Source organism: Odocoileus virginianus, chromosome 5 (genome assembly GCF_023699985.2).
Source record: "Odocoileus virginianus isolate 20LAN1187 ecotype Illinois chromosome 5, Ovbor_1.2, whole genome shotgun sequence".
Lineage (NCBI taxonomy): Eukaryota > Metazoa > Chordata > Mammalia > Artiodactyla > Cervidae > Odocoileus > Odocoileus virginianus.
In genome coordinates this window covers 59500084-59523511 of record NC_069678.1, presented here as the reverse complement: position 1 = coordinate 59523511, position 23428 = coordinate 59500084, and the positions used below count along the sequence as shown (strand labels likewise).

General features: G+C 40.8%; 1 protein-coding gene across 3 annotated transcripts in view; it reads left to right on the top strand.

Annotated features, from left to right (window-relative positions):
- IL12RB2 (interleukin 12 receptor subunit beta 2) overlaps nucleotides 1-23428 on the top strand; it is an 88296-nt gene that overhangs the window by 22111 nt on the left and 42757 nt on the right. For all 3 annotated transcript variants that reach the window (XM_070467973.1, XM_070467971.1, XM_070467972.1), the window contains exons 7-9: nucleotides 334-484; nucleotides 9621-9700; nucleotides 21240-21459. In XM_070467973.1, coding sequence (XP_070324074.1) covers nucleotides 334-484; nucleotides 9621-9700; nucleotides 21240-21459 — 451 coding nt within the window. The remainder of the gene's footprint in view (nucleotides 1-333; nucleotides 485-9620; nucleotides 9701-21239; nucleotides 21460-23428) is intronic.

Genomic DNA, 23428 nt, shown 5'->3' with positions numbered 1-23428 from the left:
GAAACAAACTTTTTCAAGGCCTTTTTGAAAACAAGTAGTTTTCAGTCTTTACTTGTTTCAAAGCTGGTTTCTGGATCCCCCTTGGAATCTATATAGATGAGTTGTTAGATCCATGAATTTTTTTGTCTTTGTGTTTCTAATGAGACTCTATTGTTTCAGGTTAACATCATATGTATTCAGTAACCCAGTCATTATATTTCTTCTCATTGAATGACAAATTTGAAAAGTAAAAAGGGTTATCTAGTTTGGTTTTCTTCTAGTTTGGTTTTCTTACCTTTATTTTAATTAATTTAGTATTAACAGGCACTTAAAAAAAATCTTGTTGGTTTCAAGGTTAATGCCACGAATGCCAAAGGAAGACATGACTTGCTGGATCTGAAACCCTTTACAGAATATGAATTTCAGATTTCCTCTAAGCTACATCTTTATAAAGGTAGCTGGAGTGATTGGAGTGAATCATTGCGAACACAAACACCAGAAGAAGGTAGTGTCCAAAAAAAAAGGTGGGGTGGGGGGGGAGCGGGGAAGGAGGGGTGGATAAAATGTGTGAAAGACAAGAGAGAGAGAGAGAGAGAGAGAGGAAGATGTAATAATTTCCTTAGAATAGACTCTAAAGTACTGATACTAAATCAAAACAGTGCATTAATTAACAAGCTCATTTTAACATCAGCTTAAGTATTGAAGCTGTCCAGAGAGATATGTTTATATTTCTTGGAAATTTTTGACATTAGTTAAGTCCTACTCCTGTTTGTCACATATTATCACATTGGTTACAAGCTTTATGCCTCTGTTTGATTTTATCTCTTACTTCTATTTCACTTACTACTTCAGTTACTCTCTCTTATTCCACAAAGCTATGACTAGTAATTAATTTCATTCCTTTATCAATAAACCTTGATGCATCGTGCCTTTTGGGTTCTATGAAAATTAATATGGCTTTACAAGCCATACTAAAAGCTTGAGAAAAGACATAACATTGTAAAATAAAGTTTAACATCCAACAATCCTCTTTTCCAAATATTACAGCCCTGCACTTCTTCAAACTTTGATACTCACTTCTCACATGAGTACCATAGACTGCCCATAGCTATGAACAGGAGGTCAAATATATTTTTCAGTCTGATGAGCTTTTTTTTTTTTTATAATTATTGGGATGACTTTTCATTGAAGTTCATGCTGCGGTTCATGGGGTCGGAAAGAGTCGGACACGACTGAACAACTGAACTGAATCAAATATTTTATTAAAGAAAAAATGTTTATATGAATTTTATGCCTCTTCTAAATCTTTGGAGACATAAGAAATAGCCGTTTGAGTATTAGTTTTCGAAAGCACTCAGTGATACAATATACAACTTCATAATTTGTCTAAATTTGTCTCGGAGGAAAAATAATCGGCATATAATCCATTGCTTTATAATCTGGAGATTTTCAGCCATTAATGGCATAAAAGCTAAGTGCTTATTTGTGAAACTTACAGATATTTGTGCATGTAAACTAGCCTCATGACTAAGCTACATTCATTTTCTGTGAGCTACTAGTGATTTTTGGTAACTGATGACATCGAATGACTTTCATGGATATAAACTATTAATCAAATAAATAATATATAAATCAGAATAATTGTTTACACTTCCTTCATTCTTAACAGTAATTTCATTTCTCTAAAAATGTTTATAAATGAATTCATTCAACAAATTATAATTTTTCCTCTCATTTTATGATAATAATGTTTTAACGTTGAGCCACTGTTCTCTCTTTGAATGTGTGTCAGTTTTAAAATCCAGAGCTTACTTCTGTTATCCTTTCGTTACACATGTCAAAGTGATGCATTTTTAAAATGCTTTAAGGATTAGAATATATACATTGTACAGATAAAATTCTTGGATGTAAGCCATATATTTTGTGCAAGTCCAAGGTAGTATATAGTCTGAGAAGTTAAGTTGTATCACATTAAGCTAAAATATAAAATAGGGAAACTCTGGGCTCATAAATTCTTGTCATTTTTACTCACACTTGATAATGACCTGCTTAGAGATGTGTGAAAAGTTTTTTCTTTTTTTTTCAAGTGTTTATCTGTTGAATTAAAAACCCATCAAGGCAGAATGGTAACTTTCTCATATCCTATATAATAAACCACCACCATAACAATGAATGTAGCAACTTGTTGTGTTTATGAACTCGTGGATGGTTATGAATTGAACCAAGGAAGCTGGCTTATTCAGAGTAGTTGCAAACATTCACAAAGAGAGAAACCCATACTCTGAAATACGCACATTGACCAAGCTCTGCTGACTTCCTCTCTGTCTGAATCTCCCTTTTTTGTGTTTGATCTTTCTGTGGGTTGTTGTAAGATCTCTTTTCTCTTACTCTAAGCTTCATGGTTTTCACCTCTTACCACTCTTTCTGTCATCAGTTTCTGTATGAAACACCAACTGATGTAAACCTAAAAGGTGTGAAATTTTTTTAACACTTCTTCCTTTTAACCCTTGGGATATGTATGCAAATGTAACTTGGCATTTAAAAAAAAATACTAGTAAGCTTTTTTTTTTTTTTAGTTACTGTCTAAAACTGAGCAATGTTATTATGATAGAGCTCTTTCTTTGTAGCCTTGGCTACTCAAAACAGCACAATATGTTATCTCTTAGTGGTTTGGGTGTAGTTATTTATAGCATGTCAGTAGAGAATGAAGGCATTATTCACTCCATATGGCCGTTCTCCATGTCATTAAATTAAACTCTTGTCACAGTCCTCCATGAAGAACATTTAAAAAATGACCACTAAGTAAGGGGTGGAAGGAAACAGATCACATTCCTATGCTTAGGAAGACAGTCCAGCAATCAGTATACATCAAATGTGGGCCTGATACTGGGAAATGAGCAGTCATATTTTGCTTCTGAGCAGTCATATTTTGCTTCTAGTGGGAAAACGGTCTTGAGTTTGGGTTGCATAGTGTCTTCACATGCCTGAGAAAATGCCCAGGTGTTGGGGTACCCTGCTTCCTCATCATTTTGAACACCCAGGAGGAAACTCCTAAATAAAGGTGATGAACCTTTCCTTAGAGCTACATTAAGTGTTTCTAGCTATTCATTCTTCATCATTTTTCAAAGTGTTATTTGTATCTTTGGTCTTGGTAAACTTGACTGTGGGCAGTTAATAAAGGAAGTGTTAAACGCTCCCACTAGTGCCAGAGCAATAAAGGAGCAGTCCTCCCCCATCATGGTGATGGCATAGGTAATTGGTGAAAGATCCCCAAAGAGGGAAAACACATAGCTGCAGCCACCCATCTTCCCATTGAGAAGCTAGACAATTGTTCATTCACTTGTGATTTTAAACAATTGCTAGGATAAGTTAGGGGTGAACAATTAAATACTAGAGGTTATTTTACCACCTGTTAGCAAGCAAGATGATAAGTCTAGCTTAGGAGTCAGCAAATATTTTCTATAGAGTTCCAAGGCTGAAATAATAAATATTTTCAGCTTTGCAGACCTATGATCTTTGTCATAACTATTAAAATTTGCTGTTATCACATGCAAGCAGCCATTGACAGTCTAGAAATACATAGACAAAGCTGTATCCAAAATTTTATTTTTGCACACTGAAATTTGAATTTTGTAAAGTTTTTATGTCACTAAAAAGGATCCTTCTTTTGATTGGTTGTCAACCATCTAAAAATGTGAAAGCTATTATTATTAGTTCACTGGCTATACAGAAACAGGGACTAGGGAACCAGTCAGATTTGGTCCATGGGCCATAGTTTGCTGATTCCTAAATTAGCTAAACTTGAAAATATCATGCTTGTGTCTTTTTGCCTAAGACTTGAGGAAATGAGAATGAATGGTTCTTTGCCTTCTCAAGGGACTTAGCTAAAAACACTTTCATTAGAGGGAAAATGTTATGTTTAAGATCCAATGAGTGTCCTTACCCTCTTTTATTCTTCTTGTGGCCTCTTCTAAGCTCAACACCTACCCTGGAAGAAGTAAATGCCTAAGCTTAATTATTTGACAAGATGGTAATCATTCCAATGGGAAGAAATGCTTTCCATGAAACCCTCCAAAAGAAGCCAGTGGGGAGTAAAAAACACTTCTCTGGATGATCTGTGAGGAATGTGTATATGTCAGGCACTATGCCAGGTACTCAGACACAATGATAACCAGTTAGATCCTCAGATTCAGGGACTTACAGTCTATCTTGGAACATCAGGGAAAATTCCTGGAAGAGATGGCACCAAGAACAAGCTGCAAAGCCCAAAGGGAATCTTGTGGCCTTCTACCATCTGGAGTATGCGGTCTCCAAGGTACTGCAGTAGAAGGAAAGAGCTATTACCTCCTGGAAGTACTTGCTTCTGTTGAGTTCTGTGAAATCTCTTGTTCCTGATTTTTCTTCTACCCTCTTGGCCAGTTCTTCCCAGTCTTTTTTGCTGGCCATCTTTCTCTTCTTAATCTCAATATATAGGGCTTTGTATTGGGTCTCTTTCTTTTCCCAGCTGACCTCATTCAATCTCATGGCTCTAAAACTACATAGGTAGGTAAAGAGAAAGAAAGAATATAGTTTCTGTTCTGGAGTCTCTCCAGAACTTCAGATTTGTATTCCAGTCACCTATTCTACATCTTCACTTAGATATCAACAGATACACTAAACCTCAACATTGCCTAAAAAGATTGTTTTTTCTCCAATGCAAAATGCTTTCAGAATGCCTCTGTTTCAGTCTTTCCTTTCATGGTAAATGACTCCACCATATTCCTAGTTATTCAAATCAAAAAGTGGAGAAATTATCCTTAAAGTCTCCTTTTCTCCCATTCCATCATATCAGCATTGAATCTCCTAAACATATTCAAAATGTATTCATTGCTTCCATTGCTACTCTGACTATCCTAGTTTAAGCTACTTTCTCATTACAAAGCATAACAGCAAAATGAACACTTACAAACTCATCATTTAAGTTAAATGTTGTAAAATTACTGATGTATTCTTACCCTGTCAGACTTCCCCACAGGTAGCCACTGTCCTGGATTGTGTATTTATGTCATCATCACACTTTTCTCATAGTTTTCAGAAATGTATATATTTCTAAACAGTGATTAGTGTTGCTTGTTTTGAGCTTGATCAAAATTATATGCAGTATATAATCTTTTGCAACTCATTTTTTTTCCCATGAACACTCTAACATGATGCCTCCATCGATTTTAGGATAGAGGAAACATCCCTGCTTCTGTTAAGAAATAGGCTCTTCACTTGTGATCTGGATGTTGAAAGATTATCTTTCTTAAAAAGAAAAAAATAGATGGTGGATTTTCAGCTATGTCAGGTGTTCCCAATAAATCCAGTGAAATAAGAATAGAGAAGTAATCATCAGATTTGACAAAACAGCATTGATTTCTGAACAGGAGCAGTTGTGGGACATTGAATGAGAGCGAATATGAGGTGAGGGAGTAAAGACAGTGACAATTCACTGGAGTAGGATGTAGCGTTAAGAAATTCCTTAATTTGTTTTAGGGTCAGAGATAATACAGTATATTTATAAGGTGATTTTTGGGACCTAGCAGAGAGGAAGAGATTAATGATACAGGAAATAGGATAATAGTGGGAGAGATACATGTGATGAAGCAAGAGGATGGGACCTAGAACTCAAGGGGTTGGTCTGTGATGGAAGTAGGGAAAGCTTCATCCACAGTAAAATCAATAGAAGTGATGTGTTAGGGAATTGATGGGGAAGTTTGAAAGATTTCATGGTGGAAATGTTAGGGACTTTCTGTCTGATTGCTTCCTTTTGCTCAGTGAAGTGTGAGGCAAAGACATGAGTTGAGAGAATCAGATCATTGGAAGTCAGCGGGTAGAGGGACTTATAGCACCAGCCTTTGGGAAGGAGCAACCCCTGTGGATGATGAGCCACCAAAAATAGTGACAGAAAGGAGTGAAAAGAGAGAGTGAACGAAGTGTTGAAAGTTATCAAAGAGGAGGAGGGGTGGCGGAGTCTGTGAGGGCTTCCCATGGAGACTTGCAGGTGGTAACATATGAAGGCAAGAGTCTGCCATGAAGAAACTTGTTTAATCATGTAGGTGTTTTGAATCTGTGAATCTGTTTGAGTTGTTTGAAACTGGAATTTAGAGAAGTGTATCACAGTCCAAAGAGTGGACATTGAGGAACCAAGGTGGTGGACGATTTACTTGGCTCTGTCTTTCCCTGCCTGGAGCATGGCTTGGACCAAAATATTCTCATGGGTTCAATTTAGTCCACTACCTGAAATCTCCCAAGGTACTCCTTTTTCATATTCACTTTGTGTTAAATTCTCCATTTTCACTGTTCTTAGAGATCTTTCTACTCTACTCCACTGCCTGCTAAAACCTCTGTAGAGGGATTGCTGTCTACTTGCAGTTCAGTTGCTCTCATCCACACCCTTGCACTCACCCTGGGTTCCGAGATGGATGCTAATCTCAGAAGCAGCACATGGCTTAGCTCTGATTTACTTACCACACGTCCTGTTTCATAGAATCCTCAAATCTTGGGATTCTCTTGTAACTCAGTCCGTAAAGAATCTGCCTGCAATGCAGGAGACCTGGGTTTGATTCCTGGGTGGGAAAGATCCCCTGGAGAAGGATATGGCAGCCCATTCCAGTATTCTTGCCTGAAGAATCCCATGGAGAGAGGAGCCTGGTGGGTTACAGTCCATGCGGTCGCAAGAGTCAGACACAACTTAACGACTAAACCGCCACCACCAGAGTTGAAAGAATCCTTTGAGGGCAGTTAGGCTGATCTTCTGCTTAATTTTGGATGTCCTCTTTTTTTATATTGGTGATTCCTTCCTCTTTAACCCAGTTTTTTTCTTCGCATTGATAGTACATTCATCTCAGAAGAAATGATTCCATTGCTCAATATTCATATTTTTTTTATCATTTGTACTCATCCTTTTTGTGTGTGTCACTTGGGACAAATGGCCTTTGTCTTTCCTTTTCTTACCTGCCTATGATACTTTTATCTGACTTTTTTTTATGACACTGAGGTTAGGACCCCCAAGTGACTTTGCCAGTTGAATGTCAAAGATTCTCTATAATATTAGCCCTTATATTGCTTTACGCAGCAGTAGTTTGACATTTCTAGTCATGAAGTTTTACACTTTGAAACCCATACAGATTTGGCTAATGATTTCTCTCCCATAGAGGCTTACACTGCAGGTGGGCACCATTAAAATTTCAGCTTCACTTGCAATTTATCTTTTGAAGAAAATATGACTCTTGAATTCGATTCTTAGCTCTGTAATAATCTGGTAGGTTGTAGAGGCAATGAATGGCAATGAGAGGTGAGTGTTCCCTTTAAGTTTCTTACCTATATGTAATTAACTGAAGACATGTAACACCATGGACCATGTCCACTGGCCTTGACCCTGAGCACACCATAGTTTCCAAATCCTGACTGGGTAGTCAGTGTCTGGGTCATCTAGTTTGTGGAGTGTTCAGATCTTTGCTCATCACGGTGAACAGTAACAGGGTCTTTGGAGACAGCAAAACTTGGGCCCAACTCTCAGCTTTGCCATTACCATCTCTGCAGTTTCTGTAAATCATTTGACCTTTGTCAGCTTCCTTGTCCTCAGCTGCAAAACAGATCTAATCATATGCTCCTTCTGCACTGTGTGAGGATTAAGTGAGAGCATGGATATAGTGTCCAGAGATTACTTGGCACGTGGTAGGTGGTCAATAAACACCAGGCCCCCTTCCTTTCTGTTGCCTGTGCTTTTTTCCTTTTTACATAAGGACTAGCAGGAAAAAAAGTTCCGAGCTTGATTCCTGGGTCCCTGTAATCCTGAAGGATAGAGAGCACTTTCAGAATGTCTTCTGTACACATTTCTTACCATTAAGTCCTCGCTGCAAGGGTGAATACTACCACTGGTCAGAAGAGAAGGGGAAGAAGTGAATGTTTAGAAATTAAAAGAGATGAAGGTGAGAGAGGCAGGAAAAGGAAGTAACAAAGGAAAAGACTAGAACATGAAAGAGGCGCACCCAATGGAGGGCGTAAGTTTTACAGAGACGTTGTAAGCCTTCGCAGAGCCAGGCAACTGCATGATGCAGAGCAAAGATCATAGACCAAACAGAGCTGTGTTCAGAGCCTAGCTTCTCCACCAATTAGTTCTGGAACTTTGATCAAGTTCCTTAACTTCTTTGAACTTCAGTTTTCAAGTGAAGAAAACAACAGCAGCTAAGTTTACTGAGCGCTTAACATGTGTAAGCACTGTTATGTTCCATTTAAATTCTCAACACAGCCCCATCTGATGTGTAGAATTATGATCCTCATTTGACAGACGAGGAACCTGGCTTAAGGACATGGTTAGCATTGTTCGGGATCACAGAGCCTGGATATGCCCATAGAGGGCCTGGCTCTGGAGCTCACACTTTAAGCACTGCACCAAAGCTAGTGTATCACGGGGCTGAGGAGGACATGAGATGTCACTGAATGGGCCCACATGGGGCCTGCCCTTGGTGTGTGCTGGGACATGTGCCCCCTCCCTGTCCTTCTTTCTCTTCTCCTCTTCCTGGCTGCTTGTCTTCTGCCATCCTGGTGGGACTTAGCTTTCTGGGAATTCCCAGCTGGTTAAATGGAACTTGCTGCTCCAGAAGGAACCCCAAGATAGCTTCACCCTAATATACTCTAAGAGTCACTGTTACACAAGTTAGGTTGGCGCAATTGAAGCCTGTTTTCAGGGATTGCTTCTATTGATTCCACTCCTAGCTGTAAATCAAAACAAATCTGATAGTGGGAGAAAAAAACTATTTCATCCACTCATAATACACATACATACACACACTTAGACATAGGAGTTGATTATTCACTTTCTTTAAAAAAAAATATGTTCAGTTGACTTTCTCAAATTAAATTAGTTCATATTTGACCATTGTTTTATGGATTGGTGGTTATTTCTTCTACTAGTTCAGCCTGTGTTTCAGCATCAAGTAGATGGTATTCCCTGGTTTGTTCATTTGCTTATTCATCATTTAACAAAGAGTAACTGGGAGCCTGTTACATTCTAAGCACTGCAGCGGATGTGAGGAATACTAAGATGAATGAGACAGACTTCCTTACAAATAGATTATTGTCTAATGCTCATAAAACCAAATAATTATACTCCAACATAAATTCAGGAATGGAGATGAACACAAAGTTCAGCCTTTGTGTTTTGTATTTTACAGGATTGAAAAATGTTTTCCTCATGATTTATGTCTGTTTTCCTGTTGAGAATTCTTTATGCATTCCAACAAAAAAGAATTAACCGTGTATACTTTCTTTGAGTTGTTTTACTAATACATGTTTAAGGGTAAGTTAAGAATGTAATGTCCCCTTGTCCTTTTTAAAAGTTTGTTTTTAAGGTGGTTGTTTAGTCACACAGTCATGTCTGACTCTGTGACCCCATGGACTACAGCACTTTGTTTTTTCTGACTTCTGTGGTCAAGCATGTTCATTATTTAACAGAAGAAAAAGGAAAATACTGGGACATGAAGAAAATCGAAATTATCCTATAATTCTACTCTCCAAGAATCATTTAATCAATAACCAATTGACTTTTAAAGTTTTTACACTGTGTATTTGTATATATGTGTATATGTATGAAGCTGATTTTTTCCCCTTCAAAACAGAGCCTGCCGGGATTCTCGATGTCTGGTATGTGAGACAGCACATTGACTACCATAGACAACAGATTTCTCTTTTCTGGAAGGTAAGCTTGCAGTGTCCACTAAAAATTCAGAACTGTATATTTAGTTTTTTTAATTGAGATAGAATTGACATATGAAGAGAATTACATATTTGAATGGTAAGTTTCAAGGCCGAAGAGCTTGTTCTATGGTTGCTTTGATATGAGGCTTCAGAGACTGTGTTGGAACTCATTTTCTCAGCCAGATCTTCATGATGGTTGACTCTGTCATTTACTTTTCCAACACAAGGGTGAGGACTCTTGACTTCCTGCCTCCACACAGTCATATCTTTCCCTCTTCCACTTCCAGTCAGATCAAGGTCTCTTCCCTTCCCGAAGTGTGCCCACCGTCTGACCCCATTCACCACACCTTCTCTTCTGATTCTGTTCCCTCTCTGCCTCTCCTCCCACCCCACAGATACAGTATGCCTAGCAGTGACCACCTCACTTTTTCATTTTAGGGGAGAGCAAAGCTGTGGATATAGATATTTAGGAATATGTTTTCTATGGTCATTGAAAAGTGAGCGGGTGGAAAGTAAGCTCCTCTACCTCAGGAATACTAATAATAGTAGAAAATAAGAGGAATAGGAATAGAAAACAGCCTTTCCTCAAGAATAGTCATAAAACAGTGGTAAACAGAACAACCTTCCAGGAAACAATGAGGCCTAATGTTATGACAGAATGTAAAAGTTTCACAAAGTGCTGAAAGCTGGCATTATCATTTCACTTAACCCTTACAAAAACCCTAAGAGATACATATAGTATCCCCATTAACACATGAAAAAAACTGAGAGTCCAAAAAAGGAGGTTTTTCCCAAAGTCAACCACCTACTAAGTGCAGAGCTGGGACTGAAACCCCATCCAGAGCTCTTTCTGCTACAGTATGACTCATTTTGCCCCCTAAAATATATATATTGTTTGAATTGAGCTACTGATTGGCATGTTTATAGGAAGAGGTTTTATTTCTCAAAACCTATGTCCTTTTTACGACATGTCTTCCAGTTAAGGGTAAATAAACAGTTTTGGAATTATGCAGCTGACAAGCATGAAACCAGAAGTCAGAGTAATAAAGTCCTCTGATGGGGTTAGCATGATAGATTTTGATAATTACAGTCTTCTTCAATTTTAAGAAATGAGCTCTTTCTCCCTCTTTCCCTTTCTCTCTCTCACACATAAAATCTCTGGTATAAAAGGAGACTACTGTAAATAGCTTGGTGAGTCATAATCAAGTTCTTCACTTTGAAACTAAAACTGCAGCTTAAAATTTATCTGAAAAAATGAATTTTTAATAGCAAGATTATTCTTAAAGCAAGGCATTTAGAGCAACCATAATTTGTAAATAGTATAAAAGAACCTAGCTCAATTCCTGGCTGTTGGTTTTCATTTTCACAGGTAAGCAACTGGTTAAAATGCAAATTCTTCATCCCGTATAAAGATCCCGCCTCCAAAAATGTTCTTTACAGTTATCTGAAAATATGCTGTTCTGGTCCCATTTCATTCCTCTCAACTCTGGGGTTTCTCTTGGTAGAATGAGGGTAATGATCAAAGTACCTGCAGAATTCAAGGTGGGGGGTGGAAGCACAAGTAAATGAGAAGGTGCAAACCCAGAAAAATCACTGGGGCTGCCAAGGAAAAATTAGATGGTACTGCAACATGATTTTTATCATAAGAGTGTAAGCAACATACCCAGTGCTAGACCTGTGTTTCTTTCTGTCACAAAGAGCATTTAGAACAGGCGTAAGCAAGGCACCCTGAAACCAGCCTCGGAGCAAAGTCAAAATAACGATTTGTTAGCCAACAGGTCGATGGGCATGGGTTTGGGTAGACTGGGCAGGGAGGTCTGGCGTGCTGCGATTTATGGGGTCGCAAAGAGTCGGACACAACTGAGTGACTGAACTGAACTGAATGTTTAGCAAACTTCCATATGCGGATTCCTCTCTGCTGCTCATCTTAATCTTGTCCCTGTTTCTGACAAAGCTTTAGGTTCTAAAATGAAGTCTTGAAATTCAAAAGGGCTTTAAAACTCTTCTGGTCCATCCTATCTCTCATGAACATTGCTCCTAGTTCGGCCAGGACAGATAGATGTCTCTGCAGGGACCTTCTGGGACAGGAGGAACTGCTCTGGAGACAGCCCACCTTGATGGCATCTCTTGTCTATAAGTTAGAAAAGGTTTTCTTTGGTGGAGCCAAAATTGTGGGCCCAAGAAGGATCTTTTGGACCAGAACAGATTTGAATAAGAAACCAAAAATGTAAAAACTAGAAGTTTCTACAACCTTGTGCTAGATGGTGATCATGACAGGACACCTTCAAAACCTTCAGCGATTGTCCAGCCTGAAAAAGGAGAGTTGGAGCCAGCCTTCTGTTTTCCAGGGTTGCTACAGGACTTAGTCCCTAGTCCTTCCCAGGTGGCGCTAGTGGTAAAGAACCCTCTTGCCAATGCAGGAGACATAAGAGATTTGGGTTCTGATCCCTGGGTTGGGAAGATTCCCTTGGAGAAGGAAATGGCAACCCATTCCAGTTTTCTTGCCTGGAGAGTTCCATGGACAGAGGAGCCCAGTAGGCTACAGCCCATAGGGTCACACAGAGTCAGACACAACTGAAGTGGCTTAGCACATGCACACACAGGACTTAGTCCTTTTCTGTTGAATCCTGGATTTCTTCAACAGCCCTACACAGGAAGTGGCAATTAAACCCTGACCAGAGTTACTGAGATGAGTGGTTCTGCTCTGGGCCCCAGAATCACAAATCCCAGAGCTCTAGAGCCAGAGGGCATTTAAGCAGCCTGCAGTTCCAGCAATCATTTCACAAACATGGAAACTGCAGTCTGGGGAGGGAAAGCGATTTCCCACAAGGATTTCTGTAATGTGGTGCCTGCTGCTGGGAGCCCTTCCTGGGTGGAATACTGCCCTTCTGTTTGGAACCACCCCTCTCCCATTCCTCCGACTGGGGATTCCTCTTGCCACCCTCAGGCAGGACTGGGAGCTGACGGGGCAGTGCTGTGACATGAGGAACTCATCAAAACCTCAGAGCAGCCTGCAGCCAGATCAGGTGCTTTGTGGTGGGGCCCAGTCAGACCTCACTGGGGAAGGGAAGTGAAGACATGCGTGTGATGGGTGATTTTTCTTTTCTAACTTTGATCAATACTGGGAAACCCAGTGAAAGGGACACCCCGCCACTGCAGAGGGGAATTCAGGGCTTCAGCACCAAAGGAAGCCCCAAGTAAAACCCCATCAGCCTGTGAACACAGAGAGAGCACGTTTCTCTTGCGGCTGGGGAAACGAGAGCTGACCTTTCATTTCTCTAGTATGTTTACACTAGAGGAGAACAACTTGATGCTGAATGGGTACAGCCCGGGTGTATGCAGAGGCTGGGGGCGGGGGGCGGTGGCTGGAGGGAGGGGAGACGGGTCCGTGGTGAGGGTGTGTGAGTGTCTGGAGTGGTGTGTGTGTGTGTGTGTGTTGTGTGTGTATGAGTGCACATGTGTATGAATGCATGTGAATTTTGTATTCGTGGGAGGGATCTGATTGTGTGGGTGTGTAAATATGAGTACGTGTGTGAGTGTGCAGGCATGTATGCTGTGCTTGTATGTGAGTGTCTTAGTCACATCTAATAAAATGCCATAGTTTGGGGGCTTGTAAATAGCAGAGATCAATTTCTCACAGTTCTGGACGCTGGAAGTCTGAGATCTGGCTGCCAGCATGGTTAGGTAAGGGCTAAACCACTCTTCTGGGTCTCAGACTTCTCTTGTGTCCTCACATGGTGACATGATGGAAGGGGCTAGACAGCTGTCCAGGGTCTTAGAGAGTGCTGATCCCATCCATGGGTGCTCCACCCTTATGACCTAATCAACTCACAGAGGCCCCACCTCTTGACACCATCAGATTAGGTGTGAAACTCCAATGTGTGAATCACCATTGCAGTGAGTGAGTGTAAAGGCATGAGTGTGTGGAAGATGGGTGTGTGGGGTGTATGTGGGTGTGAGTGTGGGTGAATATGTGTGGGTCTGTGAGTGTGAGGGGTGGGTGTGAATGAGAGCATCTACATGTGTGTCTATTTATGAATGTGAGTGTTAGTGTGTTGAGGGTAGAGGAGACCACTGTTGTTCTGGTTCCTATGTAGTTCCTCATTTTCCCACACCCTGGTTTCTCCTAAAAGCTACAGTTCCTCAAAAGTATTCTGTACTATTTTTTTGCCATAGTTTTTTTTTTTTTTTTTTTAATTTTTGGTCACACCACACGGCTTGTGAGATCTTAACTCCTCGACCAGGGATTGAACCTGTAGTAAAAGCACGGAGTCCTAACCACTGGACCACCAAGGAAGTCCCTATAGTTGCTTTTAAGAGAAAAAGTACTTTCTATGTTGAAGCCAAAAAGTTGAGTCTAATCTATGAATAAAGCAAAAACACCTGGGTATTGTCAAAACAGTAAATGCGGTGGTAGAAAATGTTGCTCTGTCACCAACAGCCCCGGTGTTGGATGAGAGCCCTTCTCAAGGGGTCACCAATTCTTTCCCTCACATTCTCTCTAAGTCCCCTTCTGCACAAACTTTCACATCATTTCCTTTGCTTTGACCAGTTATTTCCATCTGTGATTCCAGTACACTTTTCCTTCAGTTAATTCAGCTTCCATCCTTTAGGAAGAAGATCACTTTGAATATATATATGGATGATATATGAAAAGATATGACAGTGGGTTAAAGCCACATTACCCTTTCCAGTTTCCTCTGTCAATTTCTTCAGAGTCCTCTCACTGTCTGAAGCATGGCTAATCATAAACTTTCTGAAGTTTAGGTTTAGGCCATGGGTCTGGAAGAGAAATGTCTGTGTGCAGATGGAGCTGAATTCCCTTCTTCATTTGCTCACTCCCTCATTAGTTCATCCAAGCAAACAAGTACATTAAAGCCCTTCTTTAGGCCTAGAGCCCATGTTGTATGCAAGGACATGGACGTAAGCAAGCCAGGTGCAGGCTCCATGTCCTTGAGCTCTCAGTCCAGCAGAGGAGGACTGAAATGCAGAGGGGATGGTGAGGGTCTTCAGGTGTTAAGAAGGAGTTCAAGGTTCAGCTGAGTGGACTATGTCCAGGGAGGGGAGGGGTGAGGAGTCAGAGAGGACCTTTCAGAAGGTAATGCTGGCGGTTTCAGCATCTCCGATTCTCTGTGCAGCTGACTAACTTTGTGAACCATAGACCAAAGTGAAGCTCAGGCAATGAGTCACTGCAGTTAAAGAGACAGAGAGGAAGGTGCAAGGGATGGGAGGGTCTGCACATGGAAAGATAGGCCTACAGTCAGAATCCATGTGAGCATCTGCTTGTTAGTTTCTTAAGTGGTTGAAAGGATTTGGAGGTGTGGATAAAATGAGTCAGTAGTCTAGTTACTGAGGATTAAATAGGGTGAAGTTTTTGTTTGTTTAAACTGAGTTTTAAGGATAAAATCTTTTGGAACATTTAAAAGCTTTAGAAAATATCATGTATAAACTTCCCCTTAAATTGTTTATATTGACTCTGTCCAGGTGTTATTACAGTTTTCTGACTTAAAAAAATAAAAGAAGGTAATATTGGAGCTCCCAGAAGAACAAATTAGTCAGGACAAGGGTGGGAGAACATTTGCCAGGAAGACCTCAGGGGGACATGGCTTTGGCACGTAAAGAATCACATTAGTGAAGTGCTATCCCATAGAAATATTGGGTTGGCCAAAAAGTTCATTCAGCATAAGAGGGCACAAAACCTGAACAAATTTTTTGGCCAACCCAGTATAAAGCAAGCCACAGATGCAAGCCGTATGTGTAATTTCAAACTTTCTCGTAGCCACATTTTAGGACATTAAAGAAAATGGGTGGAGTTAACTTTAATAATACATATTACTTAACACAGGTTTATTGGGAATGTTATCATTTCAACATGTAATCGATTTAAAAATTACTAATGAGCTATCTTGGGGCTTCTCTGTTGGCTCAGTGGTAAAGAATCCACCTGCCAATGCAGAAGACTAGGGTTTAGATCCCCGGGTTGGGAAGATCCCCAGGAGAAGGACATGGCAACTCACTCCAGTATTCTTGCCTGGAGAATCTCAGGGACAGAGGAGCCTGGTGGGCTACAGTCCATAGGGTCGCACAGAGTCAGACACCACGGAAGCGACTGAGCACGCACGCATGCACGTGTCTATTAAGTGCCAGTATGGCGCAGAAGCCAAGAGCTCACCCTCCAGGTGGCACCGCATCCTGGGTCAGGGTAGCCCCATTTCAAAGGCTACAGGGCCCCCTCCTGTAGTGAGCAAGGTTCCTAAGCCTTGACAAGCAGGACAGGAGAAGTGGGGAAATGCTTGTTTCCGAAAGAAAGTGGGCAGGGTGGGGGGGGGGGGGTTGTGGATTGAGTGCTTTGTATTCACTTGTTAAAAGAAGTAATTCATTTGATGAGTGAGTGATGAGTGACAGTTGCTCAGTCATGCCTGACTCTTTGCAACCCCATGGACTGTAGCCTGCCAGGCTCCTCTGTTCATGGAATTCTCCAGGCAAGATTACTGGAGTGGGTTGTCATTTCCTTCTCCAGGGGATCCTCCTAACCCAGGGATCCTGCATTGCAGGAGAGTCTTTACCATCTGAGCCACCAGGGAAGCCTACTATTAAGAGACATTTCTAAGTATAAAGACAGGTCAACTTAAAAAGTATCAGCAGATACATGCTCAAACCATAGAAGACAAGGAGAAAGAGAAGAGAGCTAGCCCCAGACTAGTTAACAGAAGCACAGCTTCAGAAAGACAGTTGAGACCAGAAGCAGCTTGTTCAGTACATTCACTTGGTTTCTTTCTCCGTCTTTGTCTTTGGTGAATGAAGAGTGTTCCAGCCTGTATCACATTGCACTGAAGCCGTGAATTCTTTGGCCTCCTCCCATGAAAGGGATTCAATAAAAGTAGAAAGTATTATTTGTAACCTGGTTTATATTGATGCAGCACAAAGGTCTATTGTAAATCCCCAGGAAAGATTGACTGCCAGGAGCCTCATATAATTATAGGAGGTATGCAACCTCAGAATCAATATTTAAATGCAAAAGCAGCAGATGGGAAGATTAGTTTTGTTGCGGTATTCAATTCTGTCTCTTTCCCTTTCCCAGCCCTGTCCCAACACAGGCTGGCACAGAATTGCTGCAGATACTTTCAGACAGAACAGGTTGCTTTCCCTTGCTTGCTGGTCACGCATGCTATACCAGCTGCCATGCAGGGAATTTGGGTTGGATAGCAGAATGTGGTCAGTGACAAAGATAAGAGTAAGTAGCAGACAATTAACAGAAGATAGAAAACACAGATGCAAGGGGAGTTAAAGCTTGCTCTTAAAAAGTTTTCATTATTTTGCTGTTTTCCAGCTGTAAAACAAGATAGAAATCATTATGCCAGAGTAACTGCCAGAAGGTAAATCAGTTCAGAGTAACAGAACACCCGGGGGATGTCTAAGCGCCAGCATGACAGCAGTTTAAGACTTTATCCTCCAGGTAGAGCAGCTGTGCTACCTGGATTCAAGTTCCAGCTTTCCCGCTTGCTGGCTGTGTGTCCTTGAGCATGGTGCTCAGCCTCTCTGCGCCTTATGAGCACAATGTAGATAATAATAGCATATACTAATTGAGATTGATATGAAAACTAAAGACAGAGTTGTGAAAAGTGTTTGCAAGGTCATTGTTAGGAGGCAAACACTGTGCATGACACTGCGGATGCAAAAATGAACTGACAGGCTAATGGGGAAAATAGATCCACAGATAGAAACTCCCAGTACAGTGATTTTTAAAACTTCCAGGTGAAGACTGTCTTTACTTTGAACTAGGGCTGCTGAAGGCAGTCGTAAGTTGAAAAATCGAGGTATGCAGGCTTAAACCCACGGATGGTGTATAGACTTTGTAATCAACTGTATGATATTGGTGAGACTTCCACAGAGAGCTGTGGTATAAGCCAGGTTCAGAATAATAGAGGATTCATAGAAGGGCCATAAGGGTAAAGTGCCAATCGTGATGATTTTTATATTAGAGTGAGTAAAGAGTACCCACTAAGTTTCTTCACATCTGTCATGCACCAAACACTCTTTTGAAACAGTCTGCTTCCCTTAGGTCATTGAATCCTCCAATACGCCTGTGCTGCACAAAGAATTATCCTCATTTTACATGTGAGGAAACTGAGGCTCAGAGAGTTGAAATAGCTTGCCCAAGGTCACACAGCTGCTAAGTGGTGGAACAGAAAAGTCAAAGATCTATCCTAAGAACAAGAACCAAGTCAGCAGTGTTCCAGAACCCAAAAGGAAAAAAAAAATCTTCACAGATAAAGCTGTGATTAGTAAGTGTTCAAACTCCCCAGCTTTCCAAGGGATCCTGATTACAGGCTCTCTTCTCTGATATAGGCTAAACTCTAACAGTTTTTAAAAAGTTATTTTTTGCTTCAAGAGAAATTCAGAAGTAAAATATTGCTTTATTGTCAGTACAGTAGGTTTTTTTAAAGTACTAAGAGGAAATGCTTTACCAATTCACAGAAACACCTTTCCTATAATACACTTCAAAACAGAAACGGGGCAGTGCATTATGAAATGCATCAGACTTTGTGCTTTCTTGGATTGCATTCACCAAGTTATTTTTGATTCTGAAAGTCTTTTCAGACAGCAGAATTATTATAATGGTTTATAAGGGAGCTGTTCACTCCTTGCTTCTTGGACAAACCAAAGTCAGAAAGGCTAAGTTCACTAAGTTTAGGTCATTTTCCACAGGACAGAGCAGAAAGAAAACTGAAGGGAGAGAAGCAGTGGACAACTTTTTCTTTTAGTGTATTCTTACCAGTAGAAGAAGGTAATATCACTGGCTGAAATCTGCTCTTAGCACTGTCCAAGAAGGGACAAGAAGTACCTTGTCTTTGTGATGTTTACAGGGACCTCAGGCTCAATATGAGTATCACCTTCATCTCTCACATCCACCAGAGGGCGCACTAAAATCTCACATTACTGTGGGGACGAGTTCATTTCTTAACCTCTTGAGCTTTAGCACCCTCATCAGAATGGGGAGTTAGAAGGAATAAACGTGACACTCGTTGTAGAGCTCCTGACTCATGGTATGGCCCAACAGATGATAGATTCCCCCTTCTCACCCACCCAAAAAAACACTAGAGGAAAAAATAAGTTTACCTGAAAAGAACCAGCTGGCTTTTCAGGCCAAGGTTCTTCTTACTTCAGAACTTGTCCCCTTCTGACTCAGAGCCTGTCGGCTCTGGAGAAAGAATTCTGGATCTCCACCCTCCCCAAATTACCAACCTTATGCCCACTATTGATGTTCCACATCAGAGCATACCACAGCCGCACAATTACAGACGCTGCTTTGCAACTCTGGGCCAGAAGGGTGACTGAGGACCCAACTATGCAATATGGTGCCTGTACTCACCAACTGTCTCAGGCGTGCCAATAGAAGCAGTAGCGAGGCAGAGTGGAGGGGTCATGAGTTCGGAGGTCAGGAGCCCTTGATTCCACTCTCAGCTCCTCCATCTGCCTCTTGAGTGGCCTTAAGCAAATCATCTTGTGTCCCTGGGACTTAGTTTCCTCTGTTGATAAAATGAAACACTGAATTAATTGTTCATCTGGAGAATCCCCTCCAGTTCTGTTCTTCTGGTATTATTCTATTCCAGCTATTATTATAACTGGAATAATTACTGCAGCATTTAATCCTGTTGTTATTCCATTCCTTCAGAGCCAGGTGTAATCCACGGGTTATGGATTATGTACATGATTTGCAAACTTGATGTTAGCTAATTGTTTAAGCTAACCTAATCACACTGTTTTCAGGTGCTACAGGAGACTGACTGCCCTGCCGGCTAAATACTTGTTTCCCCACTGGCTCACTGAACTCATTGAATCTTTTATTCTATGGACCCTGCTAGACAAGTTAGGTCCATTTTCCAGTTTAGTTAAGGAGATTAGTTAACTGATTGATGTTAACCTTTATCCCCAAACTTGAGTTTGACATTTTATAGAAGCATAAATCAAGGGATACCATGTTCATTTGTCTAACTTGTTGGCTCTATCTTCACATTCTCAATGATATTTGCAGCTCGAAAATATGGGATATGAAGAGAAAATGCAAGATAGGTCTAGGCCCTTCGCTGCCCTCCTTCACTCATCTTTCCAACCCACACCTCTGTTTACCAGATCACTGGGATCAGATAGATTTCCACAGCAGTCACTGTGTAGGTTTGTTGGACCCAGGAGGACTTGAATTGGATTGCATGAGATTGCCAAGGTGTCTGTGAAGGACAGTAAGAGGGCCATAATAGAGGCTGTTTCTCTATTTGCCTCCTGGGTCCCTGGCAAGAATGGGAGCTTTGTGAGCACCAACTCTTGGGAAATACATTTGGGTGGGGGTGCATGCGATAGGGGTGACAGTGCTCCCACTGGAGCTACCGAAGAGACAGGTAGGGAAGGATGGAGTGAGAGAGCTGAGGAAATGGTCTTCCCTACCCAGCTTTTGCTTTAATTTATTTTGGTTTTTTCTTCTGTGGCAAAGGGCATGTTTATTAATAACATTTCAGAATATCACAATGTTCTCACTTGTTTTAATCCACACAAGATCAGCTGTGATGGACACTTGCCCCAAAAAAACTTTGTTGGTTCTTGCCAGGACACAGGATGTCTTCTAAGGAAAGGCTGAACATGCAGTCCAAAATGCCGCCAACCACATGGCATTCACCCATTGCCTTGACCATGTTTTATGATCTAGTCTTGGCCCTTGTGGATCCAGAAAGGCACCTAGGACATGACCTGCATCATTCAAACTCCCATAGCCTGAAATATTAAAAAGCTAGATGTTCATGCATTAATTTATAGTGAGAATTGCAGCTGTTGGGCCAACCAGAAGGCCTGAGTCAGCAGATAGGAGCATCCTCTCACAGCATGGTAATTATTTCAGAAGCCAAATTATAATCAGAAGGCCAGTTTTTTCACTTAAAGTGGAAGAAACAAATTCTAAATGAACCAGATATTCATGTTAACCCACCGTCTCCTGACAGATAAAAGACATAGAATACCAAATTATTAAAAGATGGCTTAGGAGCAGGAAACCCTAGAAAGGGGCATTTGCCAACCCTAAGGTGTGTCTTTCAGCGTCTTGAGGCCACCACACACCCCATGGAAGGAAGAGCCTTGCCAAGAAAACTGATGCTTTAGTCTGGTGAGCAATGCCCTTCTCTCCCTACACTAGGCATGGACAAGCACTGCCAACACAGACTTGGGCAACTCTCCATTTCCAGTGCTTCTGTTTCTCATGGTCCTTGTCCTAACAGAATTACAATACAAAGAATTAGTTTTCTGCTTACTTTCTGGGATTGTTCCCAAACAATTCTTTAAGAATTAACTTTTAAAAAATGTTAACTGATTTTTTTTCTTTAAGTGATGGGGCTTGGTGGAGCGTAAAAGTGTGTGGTGGAAGAAACGAAAAGATGTAAATAAAAAGGTCACTCTAGTGTAGCTGCCTGCTGCAGGCAGTCATGAGGTCCTAGCGTAGAGCCTCCAGTGACCTTGTCTGAGAGTACACAGTAAGTAAATGTGTTTTGTTGCAGAATCTGAGTCTATTGGAAGCAAGAGGAAAAATCCTCCACTATCAAGTGACCTTACAGGAGGTGGCAGGAGGGGAAATCACACTACAGAACATCACAGAACACACCTCCTGGACCTGGGTCATTCCTAGAACTGGGAACTGGGCTGTGGCTGTGTCTGCAGCTAACTCAAAAGGCAGTTCCCTGCCCACTCGTATTAACATAACGGATCTGTGTGGGACGGGTAAGTACCAAATTTTCTTTAATATTGCTTGTAGGAAATTGTCTTCCTAATCTCTTATCTCATTCAGACCCAGTTCAGGGCCTGGAATGAGTAGCATAGGAGTTTAGACTTTGAAATTAACAGGTTTCAGAGGCTGTCTGAAATTTCATTTTAGCCAGTGAGTGTCCAAATGAATTAACACCTCTGAGCTTCAATTTCCCCCTCTCTAAACTAGGGATTATATTACCTGAATTGCAGGTCATTGTGAGTTTAAATACAGAGACTAATGAATACATAAAAGGTGTTTGGGGTTTCCCTGGTCACTCAGCTGGTAAAGAACCCCCTGCCAATGCAAGAGGCACAGGTTCAACCCCTGGGTCAGGAAGATCCCCTGGAGTAGGAAATGGAAACCCAAGTATTCTTGCTTGGGAAGTCCCATGAACAGAGGAGACTGGTGGACTGGAATCCATGGGGTCACAAAAAGTCGAACATGGCTGAGAGCATGCACACACATATAAACAATAAATATTAGTTAAGTAAATATTCATTACATTTAATTGAACACTAATATCTGGCTAATTTTTCCATGAGCAAGAGTAATATATGTTGTCAAGTTCTAGAAAAAGCATACCTATAGTCAAAACATGTTTTAAAACCAATAGTATTAAAATGAAATTCTGGCTGTAAGGAACTATAGTACAATATTGCTATATGATAGCTCTTTATTATTCAAATTTAAATATGTATCCAATTATCTACACTGAAAACCTCCCAACTAGCTAGACATATTTTATAGTCACATCCTCTGAAAACTAACTTGTCAGGATTAAAGCTGATAATTAGTGAAGAAAATAGATACTAAAACTATTTTCAAGATCTGTATTATAAAAGTACTTTAATCAAGAATTGTTGGCCTAACTTTTTCAAAAACTGCCTGATAGAATAAAACTTTATAATTAGATTCTTCCTTAAAATTCAGTGTAACAGTTTATCTACATGGGGGTCTGAAAGTGAAAGCCACTCAGTCGTGTCCAACTCTTTGCAGTCCATGGAATTCTCCAGGCCAGAATACTGGAGTGGGTAGCTGTTCCCTTCTCCAGGGAATCTTCCCAACCTAGGGATTGAACCCAGTTCTCTCACATTTCAGACAGATTCTTTACCAGCTGAGCCACCAGGGAAGCCCAAGTACTAGAGTGGGTCGCCTGTCCCTTCTCCAGCACATCTTCCTGACCCAGGAATTGAACCGGGGTCTCCTGCATTGCAGGCGGATTCTTTACCAGCTGAGCCACCAGGGAAGCCTAGCAATTATTATTTTGAAGAAGCCTCTACCAAGAATTATCATCTTATATATACTATTGTTGGATCTTGGTTATAAGTCTTTTCAGTCATATATCTATAAAGGTAGAGATAATATAGTAGATAAAAATATATATAAATATTGATATAACCTTGGGTCAGCATATGAGTTAGGAATTGCTTTTAGGAGTAAGAGTTGCTCTTTCTAGAGGCTTGACTATAGTGACTTACTTATTCTCTTATGGAGGAGAAGTTTGAAGGTAGACAGCCCAGGGCTGGTGTGATAGCTATACACATGAGGACTCCAGCCTCCTTCCTTCTGTGCCCGCTGCCACTGTCACCTGGTCACAACCAACTACAAAAGAGACTCAGAAACACGTTGTTCTCTTGCTAGAGAAGATGAGGAGAGGGTATTTGGTAGGTAACTGGTAATCTCTGCCTCATGTGGGGAAGGCATCTAAGAAGAAACCTGAAGGAAAAGATAGATTACCTGTGGGAAAAGAGCTTAAACTTTACGCATAGTAAAGTAAGAATTTTTTTAAAAAACCCAAACACTGTAAATAAGGCTTTAAAATGCAAAGAGCAATTTAGGAAAAGTATATGATAGATTTTTGGCAAATAGATGTAACTTTTCAAATAAATAGGAGATAATGGAATATGAACAGGAAACTCAAAAATAAATATAAAATAAAAG